General features: G+C 43.8%; 1 protein-coding gene across 1 annotated transcript in view; it reads left to right on the top strand.

The window, feature by feature from the left end:
* The window catches only part of Plc21C (Phospholipase C at 21C), a 739135-nt gene that overhangs the window by 159763 nt on the left and 563128 nt on the right, over positions 1-16244 (top strand). The window contains exon 7 of the mRNA XM_080273643.1: positions 1538-1638. Within this exon, the coding sequence (XP_080129769.1) occupies positions 1538-1638 (101 nt within the window). The remainder of the gene's footprint in view (positions 1-1537; positions 1639-16244) is intronic.

Raw genomic sequence — 16244 nt, 5'->3', positions numbered from 1 at the left:
GCACAATAATTACTCACTAAACCACCAGGCGTCAAAATTTGGTTATATGATTACCACCCAGTGTAGTAAATGGTTTCCTGGTGTACAGGAATCCATTTGGCATGTCACTTAGTGTAGAGTCACCCACAGGCAGAAGGAAGAGGAAAGAATGAAGGAATGAAAGACAGAAGAGGGAGTGTAAAGTCACCCGCAGGCAGAAAGATGAGGAAAGAATGAAGGAAAGAAAGACAGAAGATGGAAGGAAAGAAGGATAGACAGTTCAGACACTTGAGGGTTTGATGTAATAAAGATTGAAGGCAATGAGAAGAAAGCCAAAGTTGCCTACCATTATGGACTCAGCGGGCCACGTTTACCAACCACTGTTTCGATTGGATGCGTCAGTGTATCACGCAATCTAAATCCTCATTTATAGCTTTCAGAGTTATGTTTATAAAAGTGCTCAGTAGCTGTGGTAATCGAGGATTTATAACAAGTAACCTGTGAAAGACTCATTTCAATAGAAAATATGGAAAGGCTGCACCGATTTGCAAAAGAATTAAGGGGGGTCATTCTTTACCAAATGGGTATGGTGATTCCACCTATATAATAACAAACTCACGATCTCAAGTAATTTTGGTTCACATACAGTACAACACAGATATCATAGTTAACTGTTGAATTGTGGCTGCAAGAAGTGAGAGGCAAAAAACTATATACCTATATTTAGGGGCATTCGTGGAAGCAGGTAGGTCACCATCGGCATTGTTTACCAATGTTCTTTCCAACCGGCCACGTTGTTTACCAACATAGCTGCGACTGGTTGCGTCAGTGTATCACGCATTCAAAATCCTCATTTATAGCTATCAGTGGTATGTTTTATAAAAATGCCCAGTAGCTGCGGTAAGCCAACAATAATAAGTAACCTGTGAAAGATCTATATCAGTAGAAAATATGGAAAGGGCACACCCATTTGCTAAAGAATTCAGCTTAGCGAATCGACGACTTTTACAATAACACAGAGGCAGCTGAGGGTAACGACGACACCACTTCTGTTGCCTCCACACTGGACCTTGAGGGGTTCCTGAGGGAATTTGATGAGGATGAAGCAGCACAGAGGTGGCAGCAGCACACTCACCTGATGCTGAGAGGCCATAGTGTGCCTCAAGCCTCAGAACCCCTCCCCCCTCGCCCGTTCGTTCAGGCAGTGTCGTCAGTCAGAGTCAGGTAAGACTTTTACAATATTGTTCATGTACATTAAATATGCTATACCAATTTCTTTTCCAGGTTGTTAGTGTTTGCTGGTGACCTTTTCCAAAATGACACTCATAAGTAATTTTCCCCATAAGAGTAATTATTACTTACTCTCAAAATTCTCAAATCGCGGTGTGTGCTCAGTCTCATAAGAGCATGATTTAGGAGATTCTGCTGTGCGTGAGGTATTTTCTGTAGATAATGAAAAGAACAGTACTGCCGTAATTTCTAAATAAAATAGTTGGACAATGTCTACAATTTAGTAAAGGTCATTGTTTTGATATAGTATTACTGTTTGTTTTCACAGAATGACACGGTATTGCTGGAAAAGTTCTCATTTGAAGCCTTCCTCAACTTCTACCATATGCTCACCAACAGAGTGGAAGTAGAAAAAGTCTTCTGCTCTTTGTAAGTATCTTCTAATTATTTTTAAATCTTTGACACATGCAAGTATATACAGTAGATGGCTATTCAAAACAAACAAAGAAGCATGCCTGAACAGCTCTTGGAAAATATTTGTGCCCAGAGTGTCGCCAGCCAGGAAGGGGTTCCACAAACATGGAGGAGCTGTAGGCAAGAAGATAGGAGAAATGCCATCCAGATTCATGTCAGTTATAGTAATTTAATAACAAAGGTAAGAGACTGTTTTATGGATCAGTTGAGAGATGTCAGCTTGGATATATGTAGTCTGTCAACAACACCCCAGTACTGATACAGTGTATTGTGGTAGTTTTATTTATTTTATTTTTTTTTCCACAAGTGTGCTCCCTACGTGTCAGCAAGTGGGTTGATGGAGGGCTTGACCACAAGACTGGTGGTTAAGCTGTATCCACTAGAAATTGATCTAGAAGTGAAAGAAGATTACAGCCAAACCGGCGCTACCCAACACCTCCCTACACCCATAAATGACCGATGTGATGCCCCGTTCAGGACATCACGTCGGACCGCCCTCGGTTCCTCCCAACTATGGCGTACCCTGATTGGGATGGGACAGTTGTAAATATTGTATATTTTGGGCGGGGGAATATGTTGTGGATTTCGGGTTTGAATTTCCCGCCCACGATAGCACATTTCTTTGTAAATAAATTCTTGTAGTAAAGAATTTGGGTAAAATATTATTTATCACTGGAGATAAATCTGGTCATGGAGAAAACAACATATTTAGTTATATATTCAGTACTGATAAGTTTCATTTAATTTACTTTGTGCATGAAGCTGGTCAGTGCTCTCTGTGCTGCCAGAGAGTTTGGTTCTCTCCTTGCCACCAGACAGTTTAAGTTCTCTTCCTGCAACTGGACAGTAAACAGCACTCAGCCATCATTCTGCACTTAATATCATCAACACTACAGCTACGTACGGCGTATATTTATTTTAGGCCTTCAAATATTTATACTGAGTACTGATTAAAATGCCATCCACATACTCTGTATAATGGTGAGTTGTTGTTCGCGTTATGTTAGTTAAAAATTAAGATCCCCTACAGTGATAATAACTAACAGGAATATTTTAAAGTCATATATTTCTGTTTTTGTTGTCTCCATGGACGAAGACAGAAAGCAAGAGTGTGGCATAAGGTAGTAGGTTATTTTAAGTGGTTCAATCAATATGCACGGAAGGAAACAGCTTTTACTCAGACATGCAGTTATTACACTGCATCTGGCCAGTTTTTCATTAAGAAAATTCTCTTGAAGTTTTAAAATAAGCCAGAGGACTATCAGTGAATGAAAAATAAGGAAAACCTCGAAAATTGGCCAAGAGTCGGAGCTCCTTGGATAATGACAAACTTTTGTCATAGCCTAGTATCTTCAGTGTCTAAACAATTGACAAGAGAAAGAAAATGCTGATGTTCATAAACAAAAAACTGAGTTCAAAACTTTCAAATCAGCATTTTCAAGCAGGACACAGAAATTTATTTTAGAAGAAGGTTACTAGAGATTAAAGATAGAGCAAAAAGTATGTGCTTTTCCATTGCAAGAGTATAAACTCATGCATTGGATCTCTTCATTGCTTAGTGTGAATTAGGAATAAAGTCACAAATTATTATAAGCGAGGGGAGAAAAAGGAATAAAAAGCAGAATGGTCTTTCTGCTACCGCAGGTAGGGTATCACTACAGTAATCCCTGTACTTTCCGGACACCCCACTTACCGGACATTGTGGGCCTGGACCTTAGAAACCCAAATGTGGCCAAAAAAGAAAAAACTCCCCCGAAAATCCTAATTTTTTTCCCACCCGTAATTCGAAATTGCCGCACAGCTCCGAACAGCTGTTACACCACGGACCCTTCACCCTTTCCTTCCTCCCCCCTCCCCCCCTCTCCTGTCAGGGTTGCCATTTGGTATTTTTCATTATCGAATGTGGGTTAATTTGACAATGAAAAATTCGTTTGGTAATGAATCAGAATAATGCATTACGAAACGGATTTTTCGCATGTATGAGGATACACAGGATGGAGATGGTGGATTGTTTGCTCTCTGATTAATCTGCTAGCCAACATAGCTTGAAAGTAATCAACATGCTGTTAATTATAAGAATAGTGTTACATGTATTTCTACTTGTATATATAATTAGTGAAGAGTAAATGCTAGCTTTACGAATTTGGTAATGAAAAGTTAAATTTGGTAATGAAAATTGAGGAGTTTGGTAATGTGGCCATTGCGATCTGGCAACTCTGTTTCCCCGTCACCAACACTCCTCCAACAGTTACTGCCTTTCATCGCGTGTGGATGCTCATCGCAATGGAAGCCACACGTGCTCATTTTTTTGTGAATAAACAGTGAATAAACTGCAATACCTCGCCACTAGACCACATGGGAATTTACAGTGTTGTGCAGTGTTCACCACCACCTTTGGCTCTCCTCTCCTTTCACGGATCCACCTGGTGAACAAGCCTACATCTTTTCTATCCTTAATGACCTAGAGCAGCTTGTACAGCACCCTACCCATATCCCTGACTGCCTTGGAGAGAGCTCCAACATACTTGACCTCTTCCTCACAACTAATCCTTCTGCTTACTCTGTTAATCTTTTCTCTCCGTATGGCTCCTCCGATCACAACCTTATTACCTTAACCTGTCCTATCACTCCGGTACGGCCTGTGGACCCTCCAGGGAAACGTCGTCTGTGGCATTTTGGAGCCGCAGACTGGGAGGCCCTCAGGCAGTACTTCTTTGATTTTCCCTGGAATGATTATTGCTTCCATGGCCGTGAGCCATCTGAGTGTGCCTTGCGCATTACGGAGGTTATTCTCTCGGGCATGGAAGCATACATTCCTTTCTCATATCCTTTGACTAACGCAAGAAAGCCTTGGTTTAATCACGCTTGTTCTAATGCTGTCCGCAACAAGGAGAGGGCCTACAAAAGGTACCGGAGCCAACCCACCCCTGAATCACGTCATCTTTACGTTTCTGCCCGGAATTGTGCTAAGTCTGTTCTTCGCTCTACTAAAAATAATTTCATCCATACTAAATGCTCTCAACTCTCCAACTCGAATTCCTCCCGCTCCTTCTGGCATCTTGCCAAAAATCTTTCTAACAACTTTACCTCATCATCCTTCCCTCCTCTTTTCTACTCTGATGGTTCTGTAGCTATTTCTTCTACTGATAAAGCAGATCTCTTCGCACAGACTTTCTCCTCCAATTCTACCTTAGACGATTCCGGTGCTGTTCCTCCATCACTTCCCCCCTCTGACTTCCTCATGGCTGACATTAAAATTTCTTCAGTTGATGTATTTTCTGCCATCACTGGCCTCAGTACTAACAAGGCATATGGGCCTGATGGGGTCCCTCCTGTTGTTCTTAGGAACTGTGCTTCTGTGCTTACACTCTGCCTAGGCAAACTCTTTCGTCTTTGTCTGTCAACTTGTTCCTTTCCTTCTTGCTGGAAGTTTGCTCTCATTCAGCCAGTCCCAAAGAAGGGTGACCACTCCCAACCCTCCAACTATCGTCCAATTGCTTTAACGTCCTGTATTTCAAAAGTTTTCGAGTCAATTCTTAATAGAAAAATTTTAAGGCATCTTTCCTATCACAACCTTCTTTCCGATCGTCAGTATGGGTTCCGTCAGGGACGCTCCACTGGCGATCTTCTCACCTACCATTCAGACTCCTGGTCATCCTCCTTTCGGGACTTTGGCGAGAGCTTTGCCATTGCATTTGACATCTCAAAGGCTTTCGATCGAGTCTGGCATAAATCTTTAATTTCCAAACTGCCCTCCTACGGTTTCTATCCTTCTATCTGTGCCTTCATCGCTAGCTTCCTTTCTGGTCGTTCTATAGCTGCTGTTGTAGACGGCCATCGTTCTTCTCCTAGATCTATCAACAGTGGTGTTCCTCAGGGCTCTGTCCTATCACCAACTCTCTTCCTTTTATTCATCAGTGATCTTCTAAGCTGTACATCTAATCCTATCCACTCATACGCTGATGACTCCACCCTTCACCTCTCCATTCGGTTCCCGCAACGCCCATCTCAACAGTTACTTCAACAAACAAGGGATGAGGCTATGGCACACCTAATGTCTGACTTAGCTCGTATCTCTGACTGGGGTAAAAATAATATGGTTGTCTTTAATGCAGCTAAGACTCAGTTCTTGCACCTTTCAACCCGACAAAATCTTCCACAGGTATACCCACTAATGTTTAATAATATTCAGCTTAATCCTGCATCATCCTTGAACATGCTTGGGGTTTCATTTACTCGGGACTTATCTTGGAAAGATCATATTACATCTCTTGTAAAATCTGCTTCCAAGAGATTGGGTGTGCTAAGCCGACTCCGCTCTTTCTTTACCCCTGCGCAATTGTTGACTCTATACAGGGGTTTTATCCGCCCCTGTGTGGAGTACAACTCTCATGTGTGGGGAGGCTCCCCTCATACAGCTCTTCTCAATAGGGTGGAGTCAAAGGCTTTTCGTCTCATTAACTCTCCTCCTCTTACTGACTCCCTTCAACCTCTGTCTCTTCGCCGCACTGTTGCATCTTTATCTCTTTTCTATCGCTACTTTAATGGTCACTGCTCCTCTGAACTGTCTGCTTGCATTCCTCCACCTCTACGACGGGCGCGTAGCACCCGTCTGGCAGCAAACTCTCATCCTTTTTCTGTCCAGCTCTCTAATGCAAGAGTTAACCGTTACTCCCAGTCTTTCATTTATGCAACAGGTCAACTCTGGAACTGTCTCCCTCTGTCTGTATTTCCTGCTGCCTATGATCTCCAGTCTTTCAAACGCAGTGTGTTCAGGCATCTCAAAATGATCGGATCTTGAATTTGGCTCTCTATTGTATTTTGTTTTTCTCTTGGAGGGAACTGTTACTGCGGGCTCATGGCCTTTGGTTCCTTCTTCCTCGCATTAAAAAAAAAAAAAAAAAAAAAAAGAATTTAGAGTGCAAAGGATTAACTGTGGAGTGCAAAATGGCATTTGAAACTGGTGTGATGCAGTTAAAAACAATGTGCGGCGTTAAACAATTATAACTCACAGTGCAAAGAACTAAGTGCAGCACACCACTGGATTACTGTACGTGCTTCAAGAGCATTTTCACCGCTGCCAAAACCTTAGAAAAGGCGGCCACAAGCATGCTGTAAGTACCCTGCCTGAGGTACAGTCACTTTTAATTCCTCATTCTTTGGTTCCTTTTCATTTATTTCATGCTTTATGTCCATTATTGGTGTGAATAGGGTCATAAATAAGTTTAAATAGGTGCTATGCATGTCCGGTAGGGAGTTATTTAGGTGGCTTTCAAAGTTAGGCTGGGTTAGGGTCCATAAGTACCAGTCCAGGAGCCAGGGGTCCACTTTCCGGACATGCCTTTGGCTCTATTACATCGGTTAGTAGAGGGATTACTGTACTAAGAAAAACTTCATTGTTGCGGCATCCCTATTGTTGCTGTATCATCACCATAGCAATTGAAAATAAGGTAGTGTATTGCAGTCACATGAGTTTTAACTTCACTGGTCTTCGAAAGTAGAGCATCTGTTTTTGAAATCCTAGGAAGCAAATACATCAGGAACATGGGGTTATGCTGCATGCCGCACATGGAGTAATACATTATACATTCCTTCAAATTGGGAGAAGTATTGAGTGTTAACTTCTAATGTATCAGTACCTCATGTTATTCGTTTTACATAATTCTTAGCGTGATATATACATACATAAATATATATATATATATATATATATATATATATATATAAAATTTATATGACGTAATGGAGGCAGATAAGTTTTACCGTATACTGTATTCACTAAGTTTTCATTGAACATACAGTATATGAGAGCAGAGTGACCGAAGCAATCTGAAACTCTGCCATCACTTCATGAGGCGACTGTACATCATACCGAAGGTTAATTAATTGTATATCTACATTATTTATCATACATATAGCAGTGGTGCGGGAGTGGCAGCTGGGGCCGGCGAGCTAGCAACTCACCCAGACATCGCCTGCCTGGCTAGGCCACATAGATGTTTGCGGGCAGATTTGCATTTGTGGAAGGGCTTCCACAAGTGCAAAACCGCATATTTTGCATAGAACTTGTTGCAAACGCAAATCTGCAAATGAAATCTCACTTCCATAATTGCAGAATTTGCGGTTTGTGGAAATGATTGTGGAAGTGCCCAGCTTTGGTGTGGGGGGAGGGGGAGTTAAGTGTAAGATATTGGTAGCCAGATAGGGTATGGCTACAATAAACAATAAATATTTGAGAGAAATAATGATTAATAGGTAAGTATTCATAGATGTAAAGACCAGAAAAAATGCGAATAATACAAAGGCAGTGAGAAGATTACGAGTTCTGTTCATAAAGTATTCATTTTTTTTTTTTTTTTTTTTTTTTTTTTTTTTTTTTGCCAGCCAGTTGGAGGATAGGGGCAGGGTTTTGTGTAGCACTGTGCAGGACCTTCATGCGCATGTGTGATTAATGCCAGCCACCATGAGCGACTATGTGGCTGTCAGTCAGCCTGTGTTCATGGTTGTGCATCTTTTGCTCATCACATTCCCACACTCATCACGATGACCAAAAAAGCCAAACGGCATTCTATCCATCTATCTATCTATTGCGAGATGCCCTAATCCCGTAAGGGGTGGCCACAAACAAATCGCCTCTGTGTCGCCCCGTCCCCAGCATTTCATTGCCCTCCCCTAGCTCACCCCTTCTCTCTCATATACCTCTCCACTCCATCCCTCCATCTCATTCTTGGCCTCTTCTTCCCACTCCCCCCTCTCCACCTCACTCTCATACACTCTCCTCCTTAGTCTCATGCTCTCCATCCTCTCCACTTGGCCAAACTATCTCAATGTATTTCTCCTAATGCATTCTGTCACATCCACACCCACACCACAATGCTCCTTCTCGTCCTCATTTGGCAGTCTGTCTCTCCATGTAACTCATCTGCTCCTCTCAAATAACCCATTTCCACTGCTCTCACTCTTGACTTGTGTCCTTCCAACAGGGCACAAGCCTCACTTCTGTATGTCAAGAGTTGGTATCACAATACTGTCATTCAGTGACTTTTACTTCCATGGTCACCTCCCTGTTTCTTATCACAGCTTTCAAAGAATCATCAACCTTTCTTCCTTAATGTACCCTTTCAAGCACTTCACCCTTCAAACTTCCATCCTTACTCATCACACTACCTAAGTGCTTAAATGCACTCTCATTTTCCATTTCCTCATCATCCAACATCACTGTATATCCAGTGACTTCATTTCTCTCAAAGACTGTGTCTTTCTACCATCACTGGTCTCCGTACTAACAAGACATATGGGCCTGATGGGGTCCCTTGTGTTGTCCTCAAGAACTGCGCTTCTGTGCTTACACCCTGTCTAGGTAAACACTTTCGTCTTTGTCTATCAACTTGTACCTTTCCGTCTTACTGGAAATTTGCTCTCATTCAGCCAGTCCCAATGAAGGGTGACCATTCCCAACCCTTTAACTATCGCCCAATTGCTTTAACATTGTATGTCTCAAAAACTATTGCTTTAACATGGTGTCTCTCAAAAGTTTTTGAGTCTATTCTTAACAGAAAAATTTTAAAAGTAAAACCTCGATATAATGGAATTCAGTAGCCCGGAATTTGCTTTTGTCAGAATTGAGGAGCTACTGGGCTAAATTTCTATGTGTCGGAAAAGTTCTGGTAAAGCCAGAAGCAATCCGGACTGCCTGACCACTTCAGCTATGTTCACCACAATAAGGCAATTAAAAGACATGTTTGTCAGTGTCTATCTATCTATCTATAGCCCGACGCCCTAATCCCGCAAAGGGTGGCCGCAGACAAAACGCCTCCAAGTCACTCTGTCACCCACCATTTGACTCCCCTCCCCCCAACCCACCCCCCCTCCCTCATATACCTCTCAACTCCATCCCTCCACCTCATCCTCGGTCTACCCCTCCCTCTCCCTCCCTCCACCTCACCTACATACACCCTCTTAGTCGGTCTTTCATTCTCCATCCTCTCCACATGTCCAAACCACCTCAGTGTATTTCTCCTAATCTTTTCAACCACATCCACATCTACCCCACAACGTTCCTTCACTTCTTCATTCGTCAACCTGTCCCTCCATGTCACTCCACATGCTCCTCTCAAGTAACTCATTTCCACTGCTCTCACTCTTGACTTGTTCCCCTCTTGCAAGGTCCACGCCTCGCTTCCATACGTCAGGGTAGGGATCACAATACCATCATGCAGTGACTTCTTAACTTCCATACTCACCTCCCTATTTCTCATCACTGCTTTCAGTGTGCCAACAACCTTCCTTCCCTGCTGTACCCTTTCATGTACTTCATCCCCCAAAGTTCCATCCTTACTCATCACACTACCCAAGTACTTGAATGCACTCACATTCTCCATATCCTCACCATCCAACCTCACTGCACACTCTGTGACTTCATTCCTCTCAAACACCATAACTTTACTTTTGTTTACATTAACTTTCAGCTTCCTCCTCCTACACACTGTCCCAAATTCATTCACCAAACCTTGCAACTCCCATTCATCTTCACTCAACAATACTGTATCATCAGCAAACAGCAACACCGGAATCTTCCAAATCTCACCCTCATTCATTAGGGCCACCCCCACATCCACTGCCCTACCTTGTACCTCCTTTACGACCCCATCCATATATATATTAAACAGCCATGGAGACATTACACACCCCTGTTTCAGTCCCACATTGAGATCAAAGAACTCACTCAGCTCACCATCCACTCGCACCGTAGCCCTAGCTCCCTCGTACATACTCTTCACAGCACTCAACAATTTCCCCTCCACTCCATATATTCTTAATACCTTCCACATACCTTTCCTATCTATTCTGTCATAAGCTTTCTCCAAGTCCATGAAGGCAGCGTACACTTTCCTTCCCTTCTCTAGATACTTCTCCACTAAACATCTTAGAACAAATATCTGATCTACACACCCTTTTCCCTTCCTAAATCCCCCTTGTTCTTCTCCAACTAGCTCCTCTGTCATATGCCTATTTGTCAGTGTACAGTACAATATTATTATATATATTGTACTTTTTGATTAATGTAGTGAAGTTATAACACAGTACAGTACTGCAATGATAGTCAAAACAGTTTAACCCATTGGCTGCAGTATTTAGTTGAAAGGGACCCTTTGCCTGTGCGGCTATCTCGCCAAATCAACTCTTGCAAAACAACATGAAATATATATCAGTATACTCACCATATATCTGTGTATCCTCTGGTAAACATTTTTTTTTTTTTTCTAAAACACCATGGCAATGGCAAAGTTATGAACAGAAGTTAGAGATGTTGGTGACTTAAAGCATCCTACATTTACCGAGTGTGAGGGAAAATGGAGCATCAGAGCAGACCCTAAAGTAAATTGAATATGCCAATACAAATGTAAACCACATCGGGAAATGGGTGTACTGATAAAGTACGTGGCTGATGTGGACTGTGGAAAATAAGAACAATATGTGAATATGGATATTGCATGGATATGAGTGATAGGGTGATGTTCAAGTCAAACTGACACATCGACATAACTATACACCAGAAAATAGCTCACTAAAATGCCCTGGTATATTCACAAGTTAGCCAGCTAGTGACAATAAGAATTTGTCATGTGTGTGTGTGTATGTGTATCCTGACCAGCCTCTAAAGTGTGTAAGTCTGTGCAAACACAAACTATGGGGGAAAAGGGGGAGTGCTGATTAAAAAGCTCGTGTACTGTGAAAAACAAGAAAAAAGCCCACTGGCTACACCATGCCCCTCATGCAAGATGCTCGTGCTCTGACGCACACACACACACACACACACACACACACACACACACACACACACACACACACACACACACACACACACACACACACACACACACACAGGAGGTGCATTGCACACCTGTCATTCCATCTCAAAGTGACAACCTTGCCCAACTTCTCGCTCTAGATGAATAGGTCCCTCTTTTTTCGTCTCTTTCATTGCTTCTGGCTTCTCTCGTGGTGGACTTGAGCTGCATTTCATTATCTGGCATATCACTCAAACTGGGGTATCAAGCAGGGTCTTCTCTCCATTGAACTTAGGCATAAACTTCCTGTATGTCCGTACAGTTCCGCATGACCCAGTTTTGTTGTCATGTAGGAACTGACAGAAAGCAGGGCTAGTATACCAAGCATCAGTGTAAACAATATGATCCCTGCCCATGTAGCCTGCAATCATCTTTTTGACGACAGCACCAGACGTGCCCATGGGGTCTTTCTTGCTGACGTTTGGTATATCTATGTGCCTGTGTACACAATCATGTCGAGCAGAAATCCTGTCCCACAGTCCCACAGCACAAACAGTTTGATGCCAAAGTGATATCTCTTGGATGGGATGTTTGTTAGCTAGTTAGTGATACTGAAAATGTGTGTGTGTGTGTGTGTGTGTGTGTGTGTGTGTGTGTGTGTGTGTGTGTGTGTGTGTGTGTGTGTCCTGAACAGCCACTAAACTGTGTAAGTTGATGCAAACACAGACCATTGGGGAAAAAGAGGGAATACTGCTGAAAAAGCTCATGTGTACTGTGAAAAACAAGAAAAAAGCCCACTGGCTACACCATGCCCCTCATGTAAGACGCCTGTGCTCTGACACACACACATACAATATATATATATATATATATATATATATACACAGTAATCCCCATACTATCTGGACCCCCACTTTCTGGACATCCCCACTTACTGGATATTGTGGTCCCGGGATCCAATATTCCCAAAATGGGCCAAAAACCACAAAAAATTCGAAAAAAATCTGACTTTTTCCCGCCTGTAATTTGAACTTGGCGCGCACGGCACGGGCCAGCTGTGTTTTGGTGCGTCGTTCCGCCGCCGTCCACTAGAGCTCCCCTGCATCCTCCCCACTTGCTGCCCGTCTCTTGTTGTGAGTGCACGATCGTGATCATGGTCGCCCATGTGCTCGCTTTTGTGGTGGTGTCTTACCAGCTGCAGGCTCTCCTGCTGCTCTCGTGCCTCTTATTAGTGTGTGTGATGATGGCCCAGCCACCTGAGAAGAGGAAGAGAGTGGTTTTGACTCTGGAGAAGAAGAGGGAGATATTGGACAAGGTGGATGCAGGATGGTCTTCCTCATGCATCCATTGTGAATTCAACCTGGCCCGATCTACTTTGTTTGATATTAAGAGATCCCGCGACATACTCATGCAGTACACGTCTGACTTCTCGTCGAAAAGCAAACGCAATGTGGAGAGGAAGATGATGTTTACTCCCAAGTATGCCGAAGTCGACCGCTCCAAGTTGATTTGGTATCAACAACAACATGCTGCTGGTGTGCTGGTGCGTGGCATGGAGCTGAAGGCTGCTGCTGAGAAGTTCGCAAGGCTTCACAACGTCCTAGACTTCAAGACATCCGAGGGTTGGCTCTTCGCGTTCAAGTTACGACATGGCCTTACCAACTGTAAGTCTCATGGCGAAGCTTTGGATGCCAACGAGGATGGAGTAGAGGAGTTTCGGCACAAGGTGAAGTGCTTGATCGACAGGGAGGGCCTCACTCTCAGTCAAGTCTACAATGCTGACAAAACTGGTTTATTCTGTCGCTCTTTGCCAACGAACACTCTAGCGGAGGAGACGGAGAAGCGTGTACCTGGCCACAAGCTCTCCAAGCAACGGATATCTGCTTTGTGTTGTGCCAATGCTAACGGCATGCACCGGCTTAAGGCTGTTATTCTTGGCCGTGCAAAGCAGCCTCAGTGTCTTCGTGGGGTGATGGATGCCCTTCTTGTCGTTTGGTACAATTCTCTGAAGGCATGGTTCACTGCCCAGATCTTCAACGACTGGTTGCATCGCCATTTCGTCAAGGAGGTCATCCATTACCGGACGGAGAAACTGGGAATCCCAAGCGACCAGGTAAAGGCCCTCCTTCTCCTCGACAATGCGCCTGCTCACCCGTGCGACAAGGACTTGATGGCTGAGAATGGGTTCATTAAGTGCATGTTTCTGCCACCTAATACGACTGCTCTCATCCAACCAATGGTCCAAGGAGCGATCGTGGCAACGAAGAGGCTGTACCGAAGGAAGTTCCTGGACAATGTGATGGTTGTTCCCGAGGACAAGGACATGCGCAGGGAGGGACGGGACACGCAAGGCCAGCGGACTTTGGAAAACCTTCGCCGCTACAACATCAAGTCTACCATCTACAACTGGGCCAGTGCATGGAAGAAAGTCCATGTCAAGACTCTAGAAAATGGTTGGTCTCGTCTGCTTCTCGGAACGGATGTAGAGCCCGATTTCCTAGGTTTTGACGTGGATGACTTCCATGCACGTCTACGTGCACATGGGGACGATGTTGATGTGGACGAAGTGCGTGAGTGGTTGGATGGCGACGAGAGCGATCCTGGGTATCAGACTATGTCTGATATCGAGATCGCATCTTCAGTTGCAGGTGTCAGTACCCAGCTTGAAGATTCTGACGAGGACGGCGACGATGATACGGACTCTTTCAGCGTGACACTACTCCAGCCATCCCCAAGCTGAGTGCACTCCGGGAACACCTAGAGATCGTTCTTGACTACCTGGAACACCCGGCCTGCGACAGGGAGATGGGGCCCTTGGGACCTGTGGAGGAAGTGCAATCGTCAAAATTGTCGTTCCTTGCGTCAATCAACCACTGACAGCTTTTTCAGACCCGTGACCCCCACTGTGCCCAGCCCTGGCTCCACTCCATTGCCTTCCCAAGACAGGCCCTCATCCTCCAAGCCACAGCCCAGCACATCAGGCACAGTGGAGTCACCACTCAATGTGAGTTTGCACCTCTTTTCAGAGTCGTCTGCAGTGGGTACTCCATCACAACGACCCAGCGACGCACACCTAGGTCACCTGCAACAGCTACTCTCAGACTCTGACAGTGATTAAATGGCAAGAACTTCACTAGACCACACGGGAAATTACAGTGTTTTTCATTCATTCATTGCCAGACGCCATGTATCCCAAACAGGGTGGCCAAGGGCTTAGAGTTAATTGTTTTACAGGGAGGGGCACTAATCCTCCACCAACCCCACTTGACACATAGGGAGTTATGCCAACAGCATCTGGTGTTCCCAGGCGGTCACCCATCCAAGCACTAACCAGACCCAACGTTGCTTGTGCAGTGAAAAAAAACAGTGCGTAGTGTTAAGAAATTAGAATTCTGAATGCAAAGACACTGATTTTATAGACTTTCAATGTAGCGCAAATAAACTAGAGTGTGTTATGTTTAAAAAATGGATTTATGTGTCCAAAGACTTTAAGTGTAGAGTGCAACACTTATTTCATTAAGGTACAATGGAGCGCAAGTAAGACTAGAGTGTGCAGTGTTAAGAGAATGGATTCCTGAGTGCAAATGACTAAGTTCAGTGCAAGACTTCATGTGCAGTGTACTGCAGGTGCTTCAGTAACTCCTTTTTACTGTCAGAGTCTGAGAGGAGACGGGTTAATCATCGAAATGGCCAGGGACTTGCTGTAAGTACCCAGAATGTTTTATATTGTACTGTATTTTCCATACTTACCTCTAACACCTCATTTCACTCTTTTATGTCCCTTATTGGTGTGAATAGGGTCTTAGGTGCAATGCTTGTGCAGTAGGGAGGTGTTTTTCTGAGTTAGATTAGGTTTGGGTCCATAACTACCAGTCCAGGAGCCAGGGACTTGTAAGTACCCAGAATGTTTAATATTGTATAAACTCACCTCTAAAACCTCATTTTATTTATTTATTTATTTATTTATTTATTTATTTATTTTTTTCAGTCTTTTATGTCCCTTATTGGTGTGATTTGGGCCTTAAATAGGTGCTATGCATGTCCAGAGGGAGTTGTATAGGTGTTTTTCTGAGTTAGGGTCCATAAGTACAAGTCCAGGAGGCTGGGGCCAACTATCCGGACGGGACCACTTTCCGGACATGCCTTTGGCTCTACTACATCGGATAGTGGAGGGATTACTGTATATATATATATATATATATATATATGCTTATATATATGTATATATATAAATATATATAAAATGTATATACTGTATATATATACAGTATATATATATATAAATAATAATTTGATTTTACGCCAGGTATCCCCGAAGGGCTAAGGTGTTGCCCCTGGATAGAGGACTTTGGACTGGAGCGTGTAGCATTTTATGACCAGATGCCCTTCCTGATGTCTACCAGTGACCCTTGGGTGGATTCGATCCTCCGACCCTTCGGTCAGAGCAGAGCGCTCTAACCCACTGAGCACATATATATATATATATATATATATATATATCTCTATTGCCAGACGCCTCAATCCCGTTTGGGGTGGCCACAAACAAATCGCCTCCAAGTCGCCCTGTCCCCTGCCATCTCACTCTCCTGCTCCCAACTCACACCCCCCTCTCTCATATACCTCTCCACCCCATCTGTCCATCTCATCCTCGGCCTCCCCCTCCCTCTTCCCCCCTCCACCTCACTCACATACACTCTCTTCGTCAGTCTTTCACCCTCCATCCTCTCCACACGGCCAAACCACCTCAGTGTGTTCCTCACAACGCTTCCT

Source organism: Coenobita brevimanus, chromosome 55, assembly GCF_032717465.1.
Source record: "Coenobita brevimanus isolate Jiangsu-jjx chromosome 55, ASM3271746v2, whole genome shotgun sequence".
Lineage (NCBI taxonomy): Eukaryota > Metazoa > Arthropoda > Malacostraca > Decapoda > Coenobitidae > Coenobita > Coenobita brevimanus.
The sequence above is the reverse complement of the archived record's forward strand: the minus strand, read 5'-3'. Positions and strand labels throughout refer to the sequence as shown.